At 40.8% G+C, this 20140-nt stretch overlaps 1 protein-coding gene and 1 long non-coding RNA gene across 6 annotated transcripts in view; one reads left to right on the forward strand and one right to left on the reverse strand.

The window, feature by feature from the left end:
• PDIA5 (protein disulfide isomerase family A member 5) overlaps positions 1 to 20140 on the forward strand; it is a 249934-nt gene that overhangs the window by 127190 nt on the left and 102604 nt on the right. For all 5 annotated transcript variants that reach the window (XR_008313477.1, XM_053284904.1, XM_053284906.1 and 2 more), the window contains 3 exons: positions 6789 to 6856; positions 11521 to 11612; positions 11708 to 11779. Coding sequence is in view for 4 of the 5 variants with exons in the window: in XM_053284904.1 (XP_053140879.1) it covers positions 6789 to 6856; positions 11521 to 11612; positions 11708 to 11779 (232 nt within the window). In the remaining variant the exon portion in view is untranslated. The remainder of the gene's footprint in view (positions 1 to 6788; positions 6857 to 11520; positions 11613 to 11707; positions 11780 to 20140) is intronic.
• On the reverse strand, positions 526 to 19953 carry LOC128340124 (uncharacterized). Its single transcript, XR_008313478.1, has 3 exons — positions 19695 to 19953; positions 15456 to 15586; positions 526 to 796 (listed from the first exon to the last, which is right to left on the reverse strand). It is a non-coding gene; the product is annotated as an uncharacterized LOC128340124 (long non-coding RNA).

Below are 20140 nucleotides of genomic sequence, written 5' to 3' on the forward strand. Positions count from 1 at the left end.
CACAGAGCCTTGAAGAGCTCCCAGTGACCTTAAGAGTAGATCAATTGTCCCCAATCAGGGACTGATGGATTCCTGCCTCACCAGTGGAGTTTCAAGGAAAATAGACAAAGTGCTCTTGATTGAGTTGTGCACATTGTGCATTGTAGAATGGCCTTGGAATGAGCCCTCTGCAACAGACAGCCCTTAGGGAAGAGCTGTGAGTGGTGGTTGGGTCCATAGACTCCTTAGGTCTGAGCTGAAATGTCAAGATTCATAGTTTGGGTATTCATTCTTGTCCTCAAAGAGGTCAATAGGAAGTCCCCCCGCCAAGACCCTCTTTCTAGTTGCTTACAGTATTGCAGGCAGATATTGCCTGCTTAAACCCACCAGTCAAAAAAAAGGGAAGAAGAGCACAGGGTTATATTATAGTTGGATGGGTCACCATTCAATGTATTTAGGGTTTGGGTCTCCATAGGAAGTCTGTATACAGTTCAGACAGAATTCATGGTTTTCATGCATACATACAAATTTAGGTTCTGAGATATTTGTTTAATTTTCTTGAGCAGGAAGATATGCAACAATAACTTTGCAATATGTAACAATAACTCTTTTCTTTGAAAAGAGATGCCTTTTTCTAAGGTGTGACCTTGAAACTGTACCATATTCATCTTGCTCTAACTGCTGCAAAATTCACTTCCGTCTGTCATTCTTCAGAATTCTGGTGTTTTGCTCTGTTGCCTCTTCCATTTGTGCCTATATCTCTCTTCAGCTACCGGCCATTATCCTGGGCAGATTTACATGAGCATCTTCATCTTACCTAATATATTGGTTATATGAAATAGACATTGTTAGTAGTCAAGGATAGAAACATTTCATCATGCAAATGCAATACTAATAAATGGGAGTCAACGTTGTATACACTGATGTTATCGCATTTAAACTACTGTGTCAATTTAGCCCCTTAATTCACCCATAAATATTATGCTTTCAGACTTGTTTATTTAATTCAGATAACTTGCCCTGTCTGGATTTTTCCAAGATCAGATTTGATCTAGCGGGACCATCTGCTCACCAGACTCCCCAGTGATCAGCCCTTACAATCTGGGCCAAAATGTGTAAGAAGGAGGGAAGAGTAAGGTGCTTAGCAAGTAATACCTCTTAATTACTCAAAGCCACATGCTTTAGGAAATAAATACAATCCTAGGGTTTCTCCAATAAAACTCTAATGGGTACAGTATGATAACCCTGAACATCTTATCTTTGCTTTTATCAGTTCCTAATGCCCTAGGAAAAAATGGTGTGTGTGTGAGAGACAGGGAGAAAGAGAGGGAGTACATGCACATGATCTTAGGTGAGGAAAACGCTTCAAAATTGCAACAGAGGTGACAGTGCAATTGTGTGAAGGCCAGGAGTGTGTCAAAGCCAAAGATGCATGTCCCTAAGCATATAGCAGAGATGTGCTGAGGAACCCTGTTTAACTGCATCTCTGACCACAGGTCTAAGAACAGCCATCTGCCCATCATGCTTTACATGGTTACTAGCCTTGGAAAACTCCACTGCTATTAAAGTGGCTCATGGTAGTCTTTGGATCAGCATCCCAAGATCTCTTTCTTTCTTAGTGCCAGTAATTTATTTTCATCCAGCAAGGGAGAATTGGAAAATTTAAATCAGGACAAAATTGGCATGTATTGTCAGCTTTCTGAAAATGGGTTTGATGCAAGGAAAAAAGATATTGAATGTAATTGTAAGACTGCACAGTTGTGTATTAATGACTGTGCACGTAGTTATGTATGTTTTTGGCATTCGTTGACGGATGTTGTATGCAGACACCAAGGTTGTTCTTATTTTCTTGAGACAGAGTAGTGTTCCATTCTAGCGATTGATTATGAAGAGATCAGATGCGTTGTGAAATGGAAACAAACTCATGCTTGTTGGCTTGTGGAATCGATGTTGCATGGCTGTTCCTTCTTGCAGACTAGCTTTTGCTCAGCCTGGTTTTGTAATATACGCTATCTGTTCCTTAAGGCATTGGTCTCTGTACCATCAGTTCCAGTTAATCCCATCTGAGTATTGTTAAGGCCATTGCTGCCAATGAGTTCTGGGAGACAGCATGTTTTTCCTCCATGCAGATTTACTCTCTAACCACTTTTCTTTTAAACTTATGCAAGTGCTTCAGAATTTTCAGGTTTATCTCTGAACAGCCTTGCTGTTTTTTGGCTCACAGTGCCTGCTGTCTTGTATCAGTTTGAAGCTCTTATGCCTGCTTTAAGCCTGTAAATCATTTGGATTCATTTCAGGGAGAATCTAAAGTCTCAGAATGCTTTCATAATTTTGCTTCTCTAACAGGTAACTGTTTTCCCCAACATAGTCCTTTCTTAAAATTCACAAATTGCGACCTCCCAATGAGTTACAAAAGGATATCAGTTTGGCCCCTAGTCATACTAGTCTGGGCGGGTCACGAACAACTTCATGCCAGCCTCACAAATCTCACAAATCTTTTAATTCTGAAACATTCAAGGTTTTTTTTAATGCTCTCCCCTCAACCATCCTGGATGGAGGACAGGTATCGGAATATCCCATATATTGAATAAACTTTCCCCTGTGGAACAGGTGCAATTGAAACAGTGGACCACGTTCTTTTATACTGCCTGTATTATCTCACTATCCACACTACTTTTTTTGCAATTGCCAGGCAGGTCAGGTATATTTTGTTTCTCTTCTCCTCCCAGATCAGAACTCATCAATTACAGCTATTGCTGCTGGACTTTGTGCTGCAGCTTGTAGGATTAGGCAAGAGTTAACTCAGAATCTTAATTAGACCTACATTCTAAGGTTATTAACATCTCTAACAACTCAAAGTTCTTATTTTGCTACCATTTCTGTGTGTTCTTTCCTGTTGTTGGTTGTTAATGGTTTACTGTTTGGTCAATGACAGTAATACAGATGGATGATGACGACGACAACCTCCAGTTAGTTTGAACCATTCCCCTAGACACTTCACTGCTCAGTCTCCTCCTTCCTTTGAAGCAGCAAAATACCTGCTAGTCTTTGAGAATAGTATTGTATTGTTTTTCTCTCTAAATAATTGTGAAGCCAAATTATTTTTTAATCATTTTTATTTTGCAATTTCCATTAAATTTATAATTTTAATGCAGGCTGATTGATATTGGGTCCTTCCAGGTATACCCTGACAAAATTAAACTGTTAGCCACAACTTAAACTAGTGATGTTTCCAGAATTATCTCCACCTGAATTTCTTCCCAGACTTTGGGATTCTGTGTTGCCTGATCTTGTTTGTGCTGCTAGTCCTTTGTCATTCCCTGTTTTGATTTCCTGTTGCCACACAGTGCTAGCGTTAAGTGTCCCGTTCCCCCCACCACCTGCTCCCTCATGCAGTGTTTGGCAGCTCCTTGGGCGCTCAGGGTCATGCAGTAAATAGTTGGAGAGCTATGAGTAATGCTCATAGCTTAGGTTTAGTTACAGTTCCGTATGGGAGAATAGGGAATTGAACCAAAGGTTTCATGGTAGAGTTGAGTTTTAAGAAAGCATTTCAAGAGAAAATCTTGAATCCTGAAGCTTTCATGGAGATTTCAGCCCCTGGATATTAAATGAATCTGATCTCACCATTTTGATTTCTTAGACAGGTTTGGATGACTTAAGTAGCATGTTATGCATTGCTTTGCTTGTCCAGATGTTTTAACATAAATCATGGGCTGACATCCAGACTAACTCTTTGGCATTACAGAGGGCAGGCCATGATTTCCGCTGATCTCTTTGAAGCCTACTGTACCTTCTGAAAATACAGGTTGAGTATCCCTTATCCAAACTGCTTGAGACCAGAAGTATTCCAGATTTCGGACTTTTCTGGATTTTCAAATATTGTCATATTTGTACTGAGATATCTTGGGCATGGGATCTAAGTCTAAACATGAAAGGTTACTGTACACTGTATTTTATTTTTTTAGCTTTTATTTAAAGTCTAAAATTGAATAAGGATTGAATTTACAATAACTACAGGCAGCTGTAAATGTAATGAAAACTAAGCCGCAATGAGGAGTTGTTGCGGGCACACACCGTGGTGGTTTCCGGATTTTGGAGAATTCCAGATTTCGGGTGTCCGAATTAGGGATACTCAACCTGTATGTGTCTGAGGCTTGTGTGACCCTCAGACACTTTCAGGAGGCACAGTGGGCTTCAGAGGAAAAGAGAAATCAGTTTAAAAAAATAAATCACCTCTCTCCTGTGCTACCAGGGCAGCATTAGTCTGGAATGTCAGCCATTTGGCATCTTTAAGCCTCAAGAAAACTGCTTGAGGAGGTCCTGGAATTCAGGAGATTTTGAATAAATGAATAATAGAATTTTGATGTCTCCTGGTCACTGAGTCTTTCAAACAAACTTCCATCTTATTTTTGTGACCCATGATTAAGAAGGCTAGAAACATACTTAAAAGCAAAAATAGATTGACTTCTTAAAATGCAATCAAGAATCAATAGATTCATGTATAAGTTATGTGTGTGCTTGTTTATTAAAAAGTGTGTGAGAGGAAGAGGTCCTGACAGGATGAATGGATCTCGAATACTTTTAAATGTCCTACAGACAATAGTTTTGTCCGGTTAGAACTGAGGTATGGATGTAAAATTGAGGACTTTGCTTTGCTACTGCTAGAACAATTCAGCAAAGTTAACAACCTTCACTGGATGGATCACTTTAGACCATCCAGATTGCAAAGGCCAATTCCTGTCTTTCCTTCTATACTGACCAACAAATGTTGAATGCTAGCATGTGTGGTCCTAAGCGTCATTCAGCTAAGTCAGTGCTGATCTTGTCTGTAAGGACTTAGTCGCTGCTTCCTTTCTACCCCTCTACCCTCATAGTGCTCTGTTCAGTATTGTAAGAAAGCACCATTTACAAAGTGATTTTCTTCTTCTTCTTCTAATCTACTTAGCATCGTCTGCACGTCATTGTTGGCATACTGCAGCCAGATGACTTGGCTGTGTCCCCTGTTTTGCTGACAAGTCTGTCTTCAGAGTCTGACATCAGAAGCTTCTGGGTCCTAATGGAGGCTCTTCTTTGAATTTTTACTGTTTCTTAGTAATTAAGCCAACACTGCCACTGCTGGTCTCTTGATGTCTGTGTGCATAATTTGATGAAAGGTGCTTCAGATTTGCCTAATCTAAATTAGGCCTGTGGACAGACCCTGGTTGACTGGGATCTTGAGGCAGGGGGCTATGGTATGCACAAGAAGCAAGCCAATTACACAGCCAAATATAATGTACTTGGTTTAATGCGATGTGTAAACTAGCACAAACAGATCAATAATGCATTGAAAAAACAGGAGAAAATAAAATTGCTGCAAAGAATGGCTATGAACATCCCTAATTTTCAGGACTTAATGGAATCCAGTTTACAGAGGCCTCTTGTAGATGTCTCATTGCTGCTGGTGTCGCAGCAATTCCAGCTTTGTGGCCCAGTTCCCTGTCACTTGTCCAATGTAGACTCCTTGTATCAGTCCAGCCTAGGCCGAGCCCCTCCAGTCCTCTGTTCTTTGCATTTCAGTGGATTTCTGAGAAGTACAGATGTGGCTTTTTAAAAAAACCCTCTCTGGGCTGTGTCACTTCTTGGCTAGCCTCAAAGATTCTCCTACCAATTTATGAAGCAGATGTAGGTAGATTCAAATGGACTTCAAAATCCAAGTGACTGAGGTTTTCTTCCACGTAGCTGACTGCTGTTCACTTGCTTGTCTCAGAATGGTTTTGCACATTATAACTTGGCAAAAAAAGTACATGCAGGGGCTGATCTGCAGCTATCACCCTCAGAATGTGTGTCTCTGCATCTTGAATCCTCCTCTGTCTGATAACTGCTAGCATAGCTTAGTTTTTAGAATAGTTATACATGTACTGTTCATCTTCAAATACTGAGGTAGATAAAGTATTGTTAACTTGAAGGCTGCTACAGTCATATTATAGCTTAATGCTATAAACAGATCTGACTTTCCCCAGCCAGTCTGTTTAGGGTCTGCAGCTTCCCCAATGTTTAAGTACTCCAAGTATTTTGATAGTTCATCTCTACTCTGGGTTCTGAAGGAACTGGTAGGTGTCTCTTTGGGACATCCTCTACATTTCTTACTGGAGGGGACACCCAGCAGATCAGAAGTGGTGTAGTGGTTAGAGTGCCGGACTAGGACCGGGGAGACCCAAGTTCAAATCCCCATTCAGCCATGAAACTAGCTGGGTGACTCTGGGCCAGTCACTTCTCTCTCAGCCTAACCTACTTCACAGGGTGGTTGTGAAATAGAAGCTCAAGTATGTAGTACACCTCTCTGGGCTTCTTGGAGGAAGAGCAAGGATTTAAATGTTAATAATAATAATAATAATAATAAGAAGAAGAAGAAGTGATGCAAGAGACTCGTATGCATCACTTGCAGTCTGATGGGGGAAAGATTTTGAGATGGCTTGAGGGGCACCAGTTACCCCCCGGTTGCTGCAGTAACTTAAAATGTGCACATTATTAGTTTTAAGAAATTGAAAAATCACATTTGGAACAAATGCCAAAGCTTCCTAGTAAAATAAGAGTATAATTTTGATTGTCCAAGAATTTAGAATACAGGAGTAAAGGAAAATGCTTAAAATCTAGATCCTGGGAAGTAGACCACAATTCTATGCATTTTAAGCTGTAATATAGTGTGTTCTCTTGTGCAGCTCAGTTGAAATGACAGGATATGTTCATGAGCATTGTTCATTCAGTTTTGCCCTTGGAGATGAGTTTAACAGTGTAGTTATTGATTCCTTTCTCTCTCTCTTTCATATTAGGGTGTGGTGTCTGCAAAAGAATGATGCCATCATTCCAGCAAGCATCCACAGAACTGAAGGGCATGTATGTAAGTGAGAAGGCTTGCAAAACTAATGGGTATTTTATTGTAAATGTGCAGCATTGTGTGTGTCTATTTTATTTATCGTTACAACATACAAATGTAGTTCTATTCTCAACCTAGCACAAATCTCACAGTACTAACGATATGTGCCTTACTGGTCATGTTATTGTTGGGTATTGATTACAGTAAACTATCAATTCCCCAAATTACCAATAAAACTATTAATACCTGTACATGTTACATATCTAATGATAGGGTTTTTTTTAATCTCCAGAATGTATAAATGCTATACATCAATTCTCATTGACCTCCTGTTGTACCAAATGTTCACTAACCACCAGCAGAGTAATCAGTATTTTTCCTTGATGAAAAGTTATAATCCCCAACTACCACCACCACACACAGGATTTTTTTGTGTGTGGGGGGGGGGGGGTTGCTGGGGTTTGCAGCATGGAGGAGGAGATGGGAAATCTTAGGTTTTTTAGCAGAATATGGTTCGTAATCCTCTGGATTGAATCCAGAGATTTTTATTTATTTATGCAACACTGTCAGTGCACATGGCAATACAACAGATACCCATTCCAAAAAGTTGACAAACCTCTAAGTTTAGCCACTTGCTTCTGGGGCAAGCAACAGTGGGAGGAGTACTTGTTCACAGTATCAAAGCGTAGGTCTAGATGTTACACTGGACACCAGGCTGCTGCCAAAAATGGCAGCCTGTATTGCACTTTCCATCCTTTACTTGTATATTTAAGAATGTTAACGTGTTGTGATGTCATTCCCTGTGTGTTTCTCTGCTCCCTTATTTTTGCCTTCCAGTGGGGAAGAAACAGCATGCTTAAGTATGCCTAAATGTTATAGGGAGAGAAATTCAAACAAGGCTTCCATTAACTGCTGCTCTAATGCCCATAGTCTATATGTCCTGGAGGGAGAGGCTCCACTTGCATTTCCCCCCAGTTTTCTACATTGGGGGTGGGGGCAACCATCCGATGTATCACTGTGAGATCTGCACAGGTTGTGTAGTCTGGAGGATCCTGCTCAAGATGTCACTGTGGAGACTTTGGGGGGCGGGGCAGGGAGGAGGGAAGGCAGATGATCCCTTTTCCCCAAAGAAACGTTTATGCATTGCTGGTTTTGTGCCGAACAAAGAGCTGAAGAAGTTGCCCTGCAGATATGCTCTTGGTTTCGTGAGACACACACAGAGATATGAGAATAATGAGGAAAGTGGTCTCCACGCCCCCATCCCAATTTGTTCTCTTGTCCAATTAGGAAAGATGTGAGCAAGACAAAAAGAGTGTCTCTGAACACTTTTGGACAGAAGTAGAAAGCCACTTAGCTAGCAAAAGAAATGACATAAATCTACAATACACAGATAGCTGCTGAAAGGCCTTCCTGCTTAACCTCTCTGTTTGAAGGTCCTTGGAGTAGGTGTTGATTTTCCAGAATGATGAATATGGTTGGGGAAAGACCTTGAGGTAGGGGTGTGTGTGTGTGTGTGTGTGTGTGTAAAGATCTATAATGCTTTCTGAGCAACAGCTGACCTCCTTGTATGTATGTTCTGCTTTGATTTAGTTCACGCTAGCTCTGAGCACATTTGGCCTGAGCGGTTGCTTCATTCGGGAAAGCAGCATTAAATTCTGATGTAGCATTTTATATAGAAAGAGAAAATCCTGTTTTTTGGTGGGGGAGGTTAGATTAACACCATGCTGCTAAAGGGATTTGAACCTTCAGCGTTATTAATCAGGCTGAGTTAATCTTGCAGTTGTATCTTCAGCAAAGGGGCCCTGAAGGATAGAACTACAAGACGGCTTGCATCTAAGTCTTAGACTCTGAGAGGGCCGCTTCTTTCCACAGAGTAGCTTCGTTTTAAAAGTGCTAGGGGCTTTGGAGAAGCAGAGGTAGTTTATTGTTGCAAGTGGGGGATTGTGAGTCAGGAACTCTGTATCCAAGTGCCTTTTTACCAGCCTTGTTCTTATTGTGAGGTGAAATGCGTTACCTCTGAGCGTACCCTCGCATGGGTAAAATATGGGCCTGCACCAAGGGTTATGCTATGAATATGAATTAAACTGCTATCGTTGTGTGCAAGACTCGAAAAGTATATCCTAGTACTAGTATTTCCAGTAGGCACAATGAGTTCTAAAGTGTCTGTTAATTCTCTTGCTGAAGAGTGTTTATAATTTTTGGTGCGCTTGCTCTTTGGAGACCAAACCTGATCTGTGTGTAGGCCACACAATAGAGCCCCATTGGAGCCTTTGATAGCCATGAGGATGCACTAAACAAATTCCTGTATCGAGACTGTGTAGGTGTTGCCTTCTTTCAACTATTATTATAAAGCTAACTTTGATCTCCCCAGCCCTTCTTCATGATTCTTTAAGTTGTTTATCTAAATCCACCCTGTTGGTCAATTGTCAAGTTGATGGTCCACACCTATCCACTTTTGTCATTTCTAGCTTGAAAAGGGAAAATCCTGGTGAGCCAGCGTGGTGTAGTGGTTAGAGTGTTGGACTAGGACCGGGGAGACCCGAGTTCAAATCCCCAATCAGCCATGATACTAGCTGGGTGACTCTGGGCCAGTCACTTCTCTCTTAGCCTAACCTACTTCACAGGGTTGTAGTGAGGAGAAACTTAAATATGTAATACACCGCTCTGGGCTCCTTGGAGGAAGAGCGGGATATAAAAATGTAATAAATGAATGAATGAATGAATGAATGAATGAATAAATATAAAATAAATAAATAAATAAAAATAAAATAAATAAATAAAAATAAAATAAAATAAAATAAAATAAAAATCCAAAGAAACAGACTAACGTTTGTAGGTTTTCTTGCCTGCAGTTTTGCTTATCACAGGAGATGCAAATGAAATGATTAGGTCTAAAAGAGAAGCAGTATGTTTGGGTTTATGCAAGACATATTTTCAATGTGATCTCAGAGGATTCTGAAGGCTCATTCAGAAGAGAGGTTTTTGTGGGGATTAATAAGACTCTAACTCTGTAGCATCCAGATGGGACCAAGGTTATATTACTCAGCCTACCTTCCTTTAGCACTTTTGTTCAAATAGGAGAAATGTACATGGGTTTGTCCAGATTTTATTCTTACAACAGCTATGTGGGGTAGCTTAGGATGAAAGATAGTGACTTGCTTATGGCTACCCAATGAACTTGATGATTTGCCATGACTTGAGCCATGGCTCTCCTGTCAGTCCAATGCTCTACTCACATCACTGAGGGTCTCTTCACACACTACATTTTTAGTTTTACATCTAAGATGTTTAAGTGTACATTTCATAGTTTAAATTTTGGTTTCCAAAGCAGACATCGTACAGGTACAATAGAGAGCCGGAATTGGCTACATCTCCCTGTTTAGTGTATACTTGGTGGCAAACCAAGGTTGTCTTTGTCTAATACATGAGAGAGACTTTCAGTATTTCTTTAGTAGTATTCCCTGCCTGTTAATCTAGCCCTCTTTCTGTATTAATGCCAGGGAGAGCTTAACTTGAGGTTGCCCAAAGCTTGTGTTCATGTCCACTCTTTTAATAAAATGAGAGAACCAGGGATTTTGTAAAGCCCAACGGGAAGCTCTTTCCTAAATGAGCACACAGTGGTACGAACTGAGAAGTGTGCAAGGTTCTGATTGTATTCAGAAGCCAGAATGTTGTGGTTCTATAGATTGCTATCGAATATATGTAGTGCTTAGTGATGTCAGCTTTTTTGAAAACTTTGAACTAGAAAAGTTTCCAGTTCTCTAAATTGTGATCTGATTTGGCATGTTTATTTGACTTGTATATTTAGGAAGCAAAACTTTGAAGAAGAAGGAACAAAAAGTACCCCTTGTTAACCTTATGTGCTGTATAAATATCACAAAAGTTTTCCTAATAGCCAAATGTATTGTAACCAAAATATTTCATTAAGAAATAATTTAATAAAGCATTTTTAATGTGGTTTAAATATATTCAACTACGTTAACTTCAAAGCCCATGTGGAAATTCTTTTTATCAGCATACTTGTAAAATTGTAAAGATAACAGGTAATAGCATGTACTTCCCTTGCTTGTTTAAATTTTAAGGGGGAAAATGAGGCTACTGAAAACTCTTGTTTGATAAACTGACTTTTGCAAACCCACAGATCTGTGCATAGAATGCCACAATTGTCCATTTATCTGCTTCAACAGAGTTTAACTCTCCAAGAGCACTCTGAGCTCATTGGGACACTTTCAGTTCCCCTGTTGCTAACTGTAAAAGCATTTACACTATTTGTTAGTTGCAGCTAAGACTGAGGCAAAATCTGATTTAGAACTGTTTGAATCAGATGGTCTCTGCTCCCCCCCCAAAGTTCTTACCAACAAATCAATGGACATGGGGCAACTTCTCACGCTTTGACTTTGCTAGTTTTGCTTGTGACCTGCGTACTCCCTCTTTGAGATAATCACAATTAAAACTTTGAAACTTCCCTAACCTGATGTTCACTAGGTTGCATTATTCGCTTATATTCACTATGTTGCATTGTTTCGTAAAATGAATTGGTGTATTTAGAAATGTAGAATTTTCCATGGAAAAGTATAAGTGACAGTTTTCTTGGAAAAGTTTCTACCCCCACATCACTGCAGTTAAAAGCAGTTTTGCAAAATTCAGTAGTTCTGAGGAGTAAGCATCTTTTGGTTCTGTCATTGCAGGTATTTGCAGGGATGAATGTCTACTCAGCCGAATTTGAGAAAATAAAGGAAGAATACAATGTCAGGGGATATCCAACCATCTGCTACTTTGAGTCAGTCTCTGTTTATTATGCATTGTATTGCCAAATTGCAAATTGTATTGCATGTTTCTTCCTATATCTAACGTCTTGTTTTGTTGCATTTTCAGAAAAGGGAAATTCCTATTCAACTTTGAGAACTATGGTGCTACAGCAAAGGAGATAGCAGAATGGCTAAAAGAGTAAGTCTCTGAAGAATATCTATTATGTATTTTTAAGAGCTGCATTTTGGTAAACACTATGTACTCCCTTGGAAACATCAGCAACTTAATCCATTTCTTCAAAAGGCAAATAAAACCACAGCACTGGTCTATTAAAGGTAAACCTGAGGTGCTATTTGCTTTTTCCATGCTTGCTTTCCATTTTGCACTTGCAGAATCTTTTGGGGGGGGGGTGTTGGAAGGATGCTCTTGATCTGTGTCAAAGTTCTAAATCCTCAGATGGTTATAGTTTTGTAGCTTTGTTGCATAGTTCTCTGTTAATAGACACTTTAAAATGGCTGTGACTGACAGATTGTGAATATTTCATTCCACTCTCTTTGACAGAGTGGAGGTTTAATGGTTTCTTGGAATGAGCACCCCTAATTGAGAGGCAGTGAGGTTTAAATCTTCTCAGTCGGGATCCATAGGATTTTTATTATTTGTTATTATTATCCATAATAACATTATGGGGGATGGAGGGGGATATTTAATAATCCATATTCCCCCCCCCCACAAAGGCCAGTAAGGCTTGTCAATTTGTGACAGAGAATAAAATGAAATGCATACTGCTTCCTGTTACTGGGCTGGCAATGTAAAACCCTTGATTAGGATAGGAAAACTATTTCAGAGAAAGGATTGATCCAAGCAGAATTGATTGGTATTGGGGCCTTGAAGCAAAATCTCGAATGTCATGAGTGGGAGTTCCTAGTCTTAGCTTGAAAGAAGTTGGTAATTTATGATTGATTGTTGGATTGAAAACAAAATACAGCATGTAAGAGCATATGGTCAAATTTACACTTTGCATCATGTTTCAAACATACAATTGTATGTCTGTCTTTCTGCTGTTATGCTGCTGAGAGAACTTAATTTACAATATAGTGTATGATCCCTATGGGCCCCATGGATGACCTGCACTCACTGCTGCTATGACTTCAGATTGTCCACAGATCTGCTTTGCTGTCTGCTCCAAACAATTCAAGTAAATCTATTTGCTCTTAAGGGACAGGCAGTGTGTACATTGTAGTCTGAACTTCAGAGGTCAATCTGATATGTTGAGATGGGACTGATTGATGATGAATAATAAAGATGCTATTATAGAAATACTGGTGGGGGTGTGATTTTTGCTGATAGCCCTCTCTCTGCTGTCCTTGATCTCCCCCCCCCCCATATTTGCTGGATCCTCCAGGACATATTTTCAGAGGGCAATCGGGGGCAGCAAAGGATCAACAAAAATCAACCTGACGCGCATGTTGCACTCATGAAGCTTTGTTATATGCTATTAGTCTGAATGTTGCCACTAAGTGCTCACAGGGCATCACATATATTATCTTGGTTATTCTTACGGTGACCTGTCCCCAAATTCTAGATTTGGATTGGGCTGAGGTTGAGAAAAGAGCACAGTTGCTTGCAGCAGTCCAGTGAGGTTGTGGTTAAGATGAGGTTTGCATGGGCATCTCCTGTTCACATTCTTATTTACAATGTTATGATGCATTGGTAGCCTTGATATTCCTCAAAAGTCTATGGATTCCACTAGATCTGTTTCTCCCTGTTAATCAATTTCTCATGTCCTACCTTCCATCTCTTGTTACCTGAGAATGTATGTGTGTGTTCACGGATGTCTACAGTACTGCCTTGCACCTTTCTACTTGTAAGAGAAAACAGTTGTGTAGTCATTGTTTCTGCATAAAATGTTCGCAACCTTTGAGTGGAAAAGTGCTCGTTGCGCCTGCAGAAGCAACTTGAATTTATTTGCTGAAACGATTTCTGTACTGCATTTCCACAGTTTGAGGGGCTTTTATGTCCCAGGATGTTGTTAGGATCGGGGGATAATTGTAGATGAGATGAGTGTGTGTAGAGCAGAAGTGAGAGAGGTCATGATTCACTAAGAACATAAAACATCCAGCTTGCTGTCGCTTGCAGTGTGGAATACTAAGCAGCATTAGGTGCTACTGTTCAGATCAAAGAATAAAATTTTGTCCTTAGCACTTATGCCTCTCTTGGTCTATTAAGAAAGCAACACCAGCAAGTGCAAAGATACTCTTCTCTCTTCCTGCATGCCCCCATGAGCAATGATGTATGCCTTCATCACCTGTACCTTATTGTTTTGCCTTTTGGCTCGGCAAGAATGCCCTTATCTCTTGGCTACCACATGTGAAACATTAGAAGTGTCTGGAGGTTTTTTCTTTTTCTTCTTCACTCCAATCTGCCTACATTATAGTCTGATAATCCCTATAATATGCAGTGCTTTTATATCAGTGCTGTGACAGCTACTGAATGCAGCCTACTAAAGGCAAAGCAGAACAGCTGCAGACTCTTCGCAATGATAATCTCTGCTAACAAGCCACTCTGGGCTTTGGCTGATATTTCAGCAGTCCAGAGCTAAAGACAGTTGTTTGTCCTCAATTAATTTCCAATGCACGCTTAATAGTTTCCCAAAAGGCAAAGTGATGCAGCAGCTTTTCTTTGCTCCCCTAGAAGAAATCAATATTCTGTTTAAAAAAATAAATCATAAGAAACTGTGCTTTACTTGGAAGCTGCTCATAATTGAGGTTGGTGTTATAATCTGTATACAGTGTAAGGCTGGCACATAGACGCAGCAATAGTAATGAGTTACTCAAAGGAGCCTGTAGTATGAACAGTCCAGTGCTCTGTGGCAACAATTCAAGAAGGCCTGAAAAGTGTAATTGAAGAAATGGTAGGACATATGTAGGCACTTTGTGGGAAATAATAAACCTAATTAAAAAGAACAAGAACAAATAACTTTGCCAATTAATTCAGCTTCCTGTTACATGCCGATAGCAGTTTTTAAAAAAATGCCTTTTTTAGTCTGATCCTCAAAGGACTTGTGAATGCAGGAGCTCCGTTTGTTTCACTGGGGTGCCTGCCTGCCAACCACTGCAAGCAAGTGAAGAATTCAAGCTTCTCTTGGATAACTGTTGACTGGGCTCTGTCTATTCAGAGGACAGGCAGATTTTTTATTTCCCTGTTGAAAGAAAGATGGGGAAGGGGAATGCCTGACTCAAGACACAGTTTATAAACAACCCTAGTTCTGTTGTGATTTATCTGCATAGTTGTCAGATTCAGAATCCGGTTCTCCCAGAATATAGGCTTGCAGGCAGAGGGAATAAAATGAGAAACTACTCAATTTTTTTGAAGGGAGAGGAAATACACTTTTGGGGAGGACAAAAATATGTTTTGGGGAGAGTTCAGTAAAATGAGGGGTATAACTGCTCAAATCCTTAGGGGGAGATCTGCACCCCTGTCAGATTGTATTTGTCCAGGCAAAAAGAAAAGGCTGCTTTCAGTTTCCATATTTACCTCATAGGAAAATGGTGGAACTAGGACTTGAAAATTGGACTTGCTCATAGTCCTCTCTCGCAAAGGTTTGAGTTGTCAGATCTCAACCAGACTGACTTCAGTATCTCAACAAAAAGAGCCTCCTTTGCATGTCCCAGCTCTCATTCTGTTTGGACACTTTCCCTTCCTAGGTTGGGGAAGATATGTTGGGGTGTTTGGTTCTGCATTGGGATAGAACTCTGCACCATAGATCCACTATGAAATCTGATGTTCGCATTCCACAGCCTGTATCCCAAATCTAGCCCTCTGAAATGTTGTCAGTGCTGCATCTATGTCAGTATTATAGGTTTAAATGCCATACCTGAAAGCATGTGAGACATGTGTGCTTAGGAATCCAGAAAGGTAAAATGTTGAAGGTAGGCAAGATTTTCAACAACTCCGAATGACTGCACTTCATCCACTGCTGCCTGCCACCCTCTCGCCTCAGCAGAACTAAAATACGAAAAAGTGACAATTTTTATTTATTTATTCGATTTCTATTCCGCCCTTCCAAAAATGGCTCAGGGTGGTTTACACAGAGTAACAATAAATAAATAAGATGGATCCCTGTCCCCAGAGGCCCCAGATCAAAAGCCTGTTTTCTTCATGCAGAGTCCTCCAAATAGTATCTTTCTCTATGAATAAGACAGATATTTATATACCGCTTTTCAACAAATTTCCCCAAAGCGGTTTACATATATGTAGGTAAATGCATGGCTCCTTGAATGCCTGTCAATCACTAACTAAAAGTCAGCAGGCTGGCAGGATAAAAACTGCAAAATGTGAGTTGGATGCAATGCTACTCTACAAGTTTGTGCTTTCCATTTCCCCAGTTCACCTTCCTTTTCCACCTCCCTCAGCCTTTTTCTTCCGTCTCTTTCTCACTTAATGAGTTGACTCTACATGCCCTCTTAATCCCCTCCTGCTCACAGGGGCTGAAGCTCAGCTGGAGAGCACATGCTTTTCATGCATAATGTTCAGTCCCTAGCATCTCCAGTTCCCATCACCTCAGGTAGTAGGGCCTTGGAGACCTAGGAGAGACACTGCCAGTTCTGGTAGACAATACCAAGCTAGGTGAAAACCTAGCCTAATGCACTGCCAAGGCACCCCCCTATGTTCAGCTCCTGGTTGATATCTCCTATGCAGTTAATCCTCGTATATCCATCACTAAATCAACCCCTGCCCCCAGCTCTCTCCTTTGTTAGTGCATTTAAATATGGCATAATTTCTTGTTCCCCTTCCTTTGACCCCTTATTCTTCTCCACCTACTGCTTTCACTTTTACCCTTTGCCTCCAAATTCCTAGTATGTGTCACTTATTCCTGCTGTCTTGGCTTTCTCTCCTGCAGAACTTATCTTCTAAAGTTCTACAGTCTATTGTCAATTCTCTGCTTTCCACTAAACTGCTCCCACCAAAATCACTGACAATTTCCTCAGTGCCAAATGCAAAGTTTCTTCTCTGTCCTTGTCCTCTCTGCTGCCTTTGCTCGTGGCTCACTTCATGCCTCACATTTCTGAGACTCTGTAACTCAGCTGGTTCTCTTCCTAGCTGTCTAATTGCTCATTCTAAATCTCCACGAGGGAAAGCTCTTCAACTGCTTTCCTTCTCTCTTGGGATCTCTTCAGACTGTTCTCAGCCTTTTCTTTTATTCTCCCGCTGCATACTGTCCTTGGGTTACATCATCATTTCCCATAGCATTCAGCAACATCCCCTATATACTAACACCCAGCTCTACCTCCCTGTCCCAGAAATTGCTCCTTCTATCCAATCCAGCATCCCCAACTATCAGCCTGATAACTTCGCATGGAGAATTCAAACTCTGTTATGTCCAAGAAATAACTTTTCATCTTTATTGCCTGTCAGCAGTGGATCATGGGCAGTGGTTCGAGGGATAGTTCAGAGCCTTAAGTCAGTCCTGGGAGGGCCCATCAAGAACCAGAAGCAAGGGAACAAACCGATAATGGGATCAGGAAATAAGCTGAGTATCAACGCCTAAGCCAAAGATCAAAGGCAAACAAACAAACCAGGATCAGGGGACAGGCTGTGAGTCAGAGCTGGAAACAAGGGTCAAAGCTGAGCAGACAAAAAAGAGTGGAAGACAAGCCAAAAGCCAGAGATCAAGCCAAGCAGGAACCAGGATTAGAGAAAACAGTCCTTAAGGCCCAAAGAAGCTATTGCAAAGCCTGAGCTCAAACAGGAAGCCTTTATCGCCTTCCTGTTTTGGAAAGATCCAATGAACAACCTGGCTGAGCAGGGTTAGTCCAAAACCCATTAACTGCTAGGCATAGTGCAGCTGGTTGCCACATGGGACATTCAGATTCTCAGATTCCTGGCTTCAGTCTCTACCCTGGCTTCCTATCCACTTGTGCATCCAGTGCAGATTCCTTGAATTTCCCTTCATAGTCCTCCATGGCCTGCCTCGTACCTCACGTATCACAATATATTCCTGCTTGTTTCTGCCATTCTACCTCCTGAGAAGCTTAACAATCTTATTGTTCCTCTGTCAATTACCATCCACATTAATAGTGCTAATAAATAATGGGGGAGGCCCTTGCTTCAGTTTGCACAGCTCGGGTCTCTTTCTCTGCAACAGACCTGAATGATTTACTCTTTAATTCACTGCATGAATACTTAGAACTGCTGTTCCTCTGCCATCATGAATGTATTTCAAGCATCAGTGGAATCTTTTTGAATGGCAGACTAAAACAAATTAAATATTTACTGATCATCATCACAATGCTCCAAAGAGAGGGTAGAAAGTCATTTGAAAATGTGACTGTTACAAGAAGTGACATTATACTGTGTGGTGACTTCTCTGTAGCATTAATATAGAAATTATGTAAAATTATTCATACTAGGTGGACACTTGAAAAAACCTTTGCCCATTTTCCTGTGCAGCCCTTTTATATGTGGAACTATCTTTCTGAGTACTGGATCTATAATGCATTACATTCCAGATATGCTGAAGAACACCTTTTTCCTCATCCTACACATTTCATTACTAGTTGCCTCCTTTTCATGAAAATCCCGGCTAAACCAGGTTGAGATGCTGCTGCTGCTGCTGATATGTACATACTACTTTTCAGCAACAAAAGTTCTTAAGCAATTTATAGAACAAAAGATATGAGGAAACTGTTTCCTTTCCCCAAAGGGCTTCCAAACTACAAAGAAATACAAGGCAAACCCCAACAACAGCCACTGGAGAAATGCTGTGTCCAGCTTAATAGGGACAGTTATTCACCTGCTGCTTAGTATAGGACAGTGTTTCTCAACCTTTTTGGAGTCAAGGACCGGTAAATTCTTCCTGCAGAGTTTCAAAGACCGCTACATTCTTCATGTGCAGTTTCCCAGACCAGCAGTTAGTAAAGAGGTTTCAAGTTTATCTATTAGTACTATACTACAGGCATGCACAATTCAAATGACCTGGGGGACCAAAACTGACTGTGACTTGGCTTATGGGGGCCAAGGTCAATTTTTAGGGTGCTGATGATTACAGTAACACTTAATATCAATCAATTAATTAAATCAAATTAAAGTGAAATTAATTAAAATGAATTTAATCAAAATTTAACTTTTGAAGTTCTGGCCAAGATTAATTTAAATTAAATTAAAATAAATTGAATTAAAAATTTTAATAAAATAAATACAATGCAATCTGTACAAAATACATAACAATAAAATGCATTGTTCTTCCTTTCCACCTCTGCCAAATCATCACACTTAACACGGAGCACTTCTAAGGAAAAAAATTAGAGAAGTTTTTCTCTTAATTTTTGGTAAGATTATACTTTGATCCTTCACCACACAGGCTTTTATAAAAACGAAAGAGAGAAGCAAGAGAGGGAAAGAATAGGGCAGGCTTGGCTTGAGAGAGAGACACAGAGGGATAGAAAAAGGAAAAGGGGATGGAGCAGGCTTGAAGGGAGAGAGGGAGAGAAAGAGAAAGAGCTAGAAAAGAAAGAGATGGAAAGAGAATAGGGAGGTTTGGCTTGAGGGAGAGAGAGAAAGTCTCTATAAGCTGCTCAGATCTTGCAGAAGGAGCTAGGTAAAGAGGCATAGAAAAAGCAAAATTAGGCAGGAGCCTGGGTAGGCAACAAGGGAATTGACAGGCCTAGGAAAGGATGTTTAGCTGAGGGAGCAGTTGAGGAAGGAGGGGTAAAGAAGGCTAGAGAAAAAATGGGTAGATAAGAGAGGTGCATGTGGCAGGGGACTGCAGAGAGACTGGAGTTAACTTATTCATTTGAAATAACAGATCTAAGCTTAGGATGCAGACATCTACATTTTCTACAGACAATGCTACATTTTCCTGAGATTTAGCATTCTTGTGAGTTCACCCTCATGCAGTAAAATAAAACATTGCCACATGTAGAGATTTGTGGGTCCCCCGCAAGACATATTAACTTTTGAATATGGAATGTGATTGTGGCACCACCAAATCACCTTATCATTTAAAATGACAGTTAAAAGTCATATTTTGATGACTTCACTACAGCATGTTTTCTTGATAGGACTGGGCAGGAGTGAAATCGATTTAAATGCTATTTATAAAAGCCATTTATACCTTGTCCTGACGAGTTAACACCCTCACCCCACCTGCGAACCTCTGTGTAGTTTTTTAAAAATCTTCTAATTCCAGCCGCTTGCCGCTTTACTTGCCGCTTGTCTTCCCTTGCGTTACTGCTCAGGCGTCCCTCACAGTTGGGAAGCGACGCTGGGCGGGATGGCAGGCCACGGCGTCGCTCTGGGATCCTCCGCCGCCGCCGGGGTGTGTGTGGGTGGAAGGACCATGGGCTCACCCCCCCCCCCATAGCCGTCCCCTCGGCCGCTCGGCGGCTGGAATGTCAGGAATTTTTTAAACACAGAGGTTCAAAGCAGGCATGGGTGGGGCGGGCGGGTAGAAGGGCCACTGGCTCATCCCCCACCCAGCAGCCATCCCCAGCCATCCCCTCAGCATCAGAATTTAAAAATATGCAGGGAAGTTCGCAGCAAGGCAAGATAAGTGGCAAG

Source organism: Hemicordylus capensis, chromosome 1, assembly GCF_027244095.1.
Source record: "Hemicordylus capensis ecotype Gifberg chromosome 1, rHemCap1.1.pri, whole genome shotgun sequence".
In the NCBI taxonomy this organism is placed as follows: Eukaryota; Metazoa; Chordata; class Lepidosauria; order Squamata; family Cordylidae; genus Hemicordylus; species Hemicordylus capensis.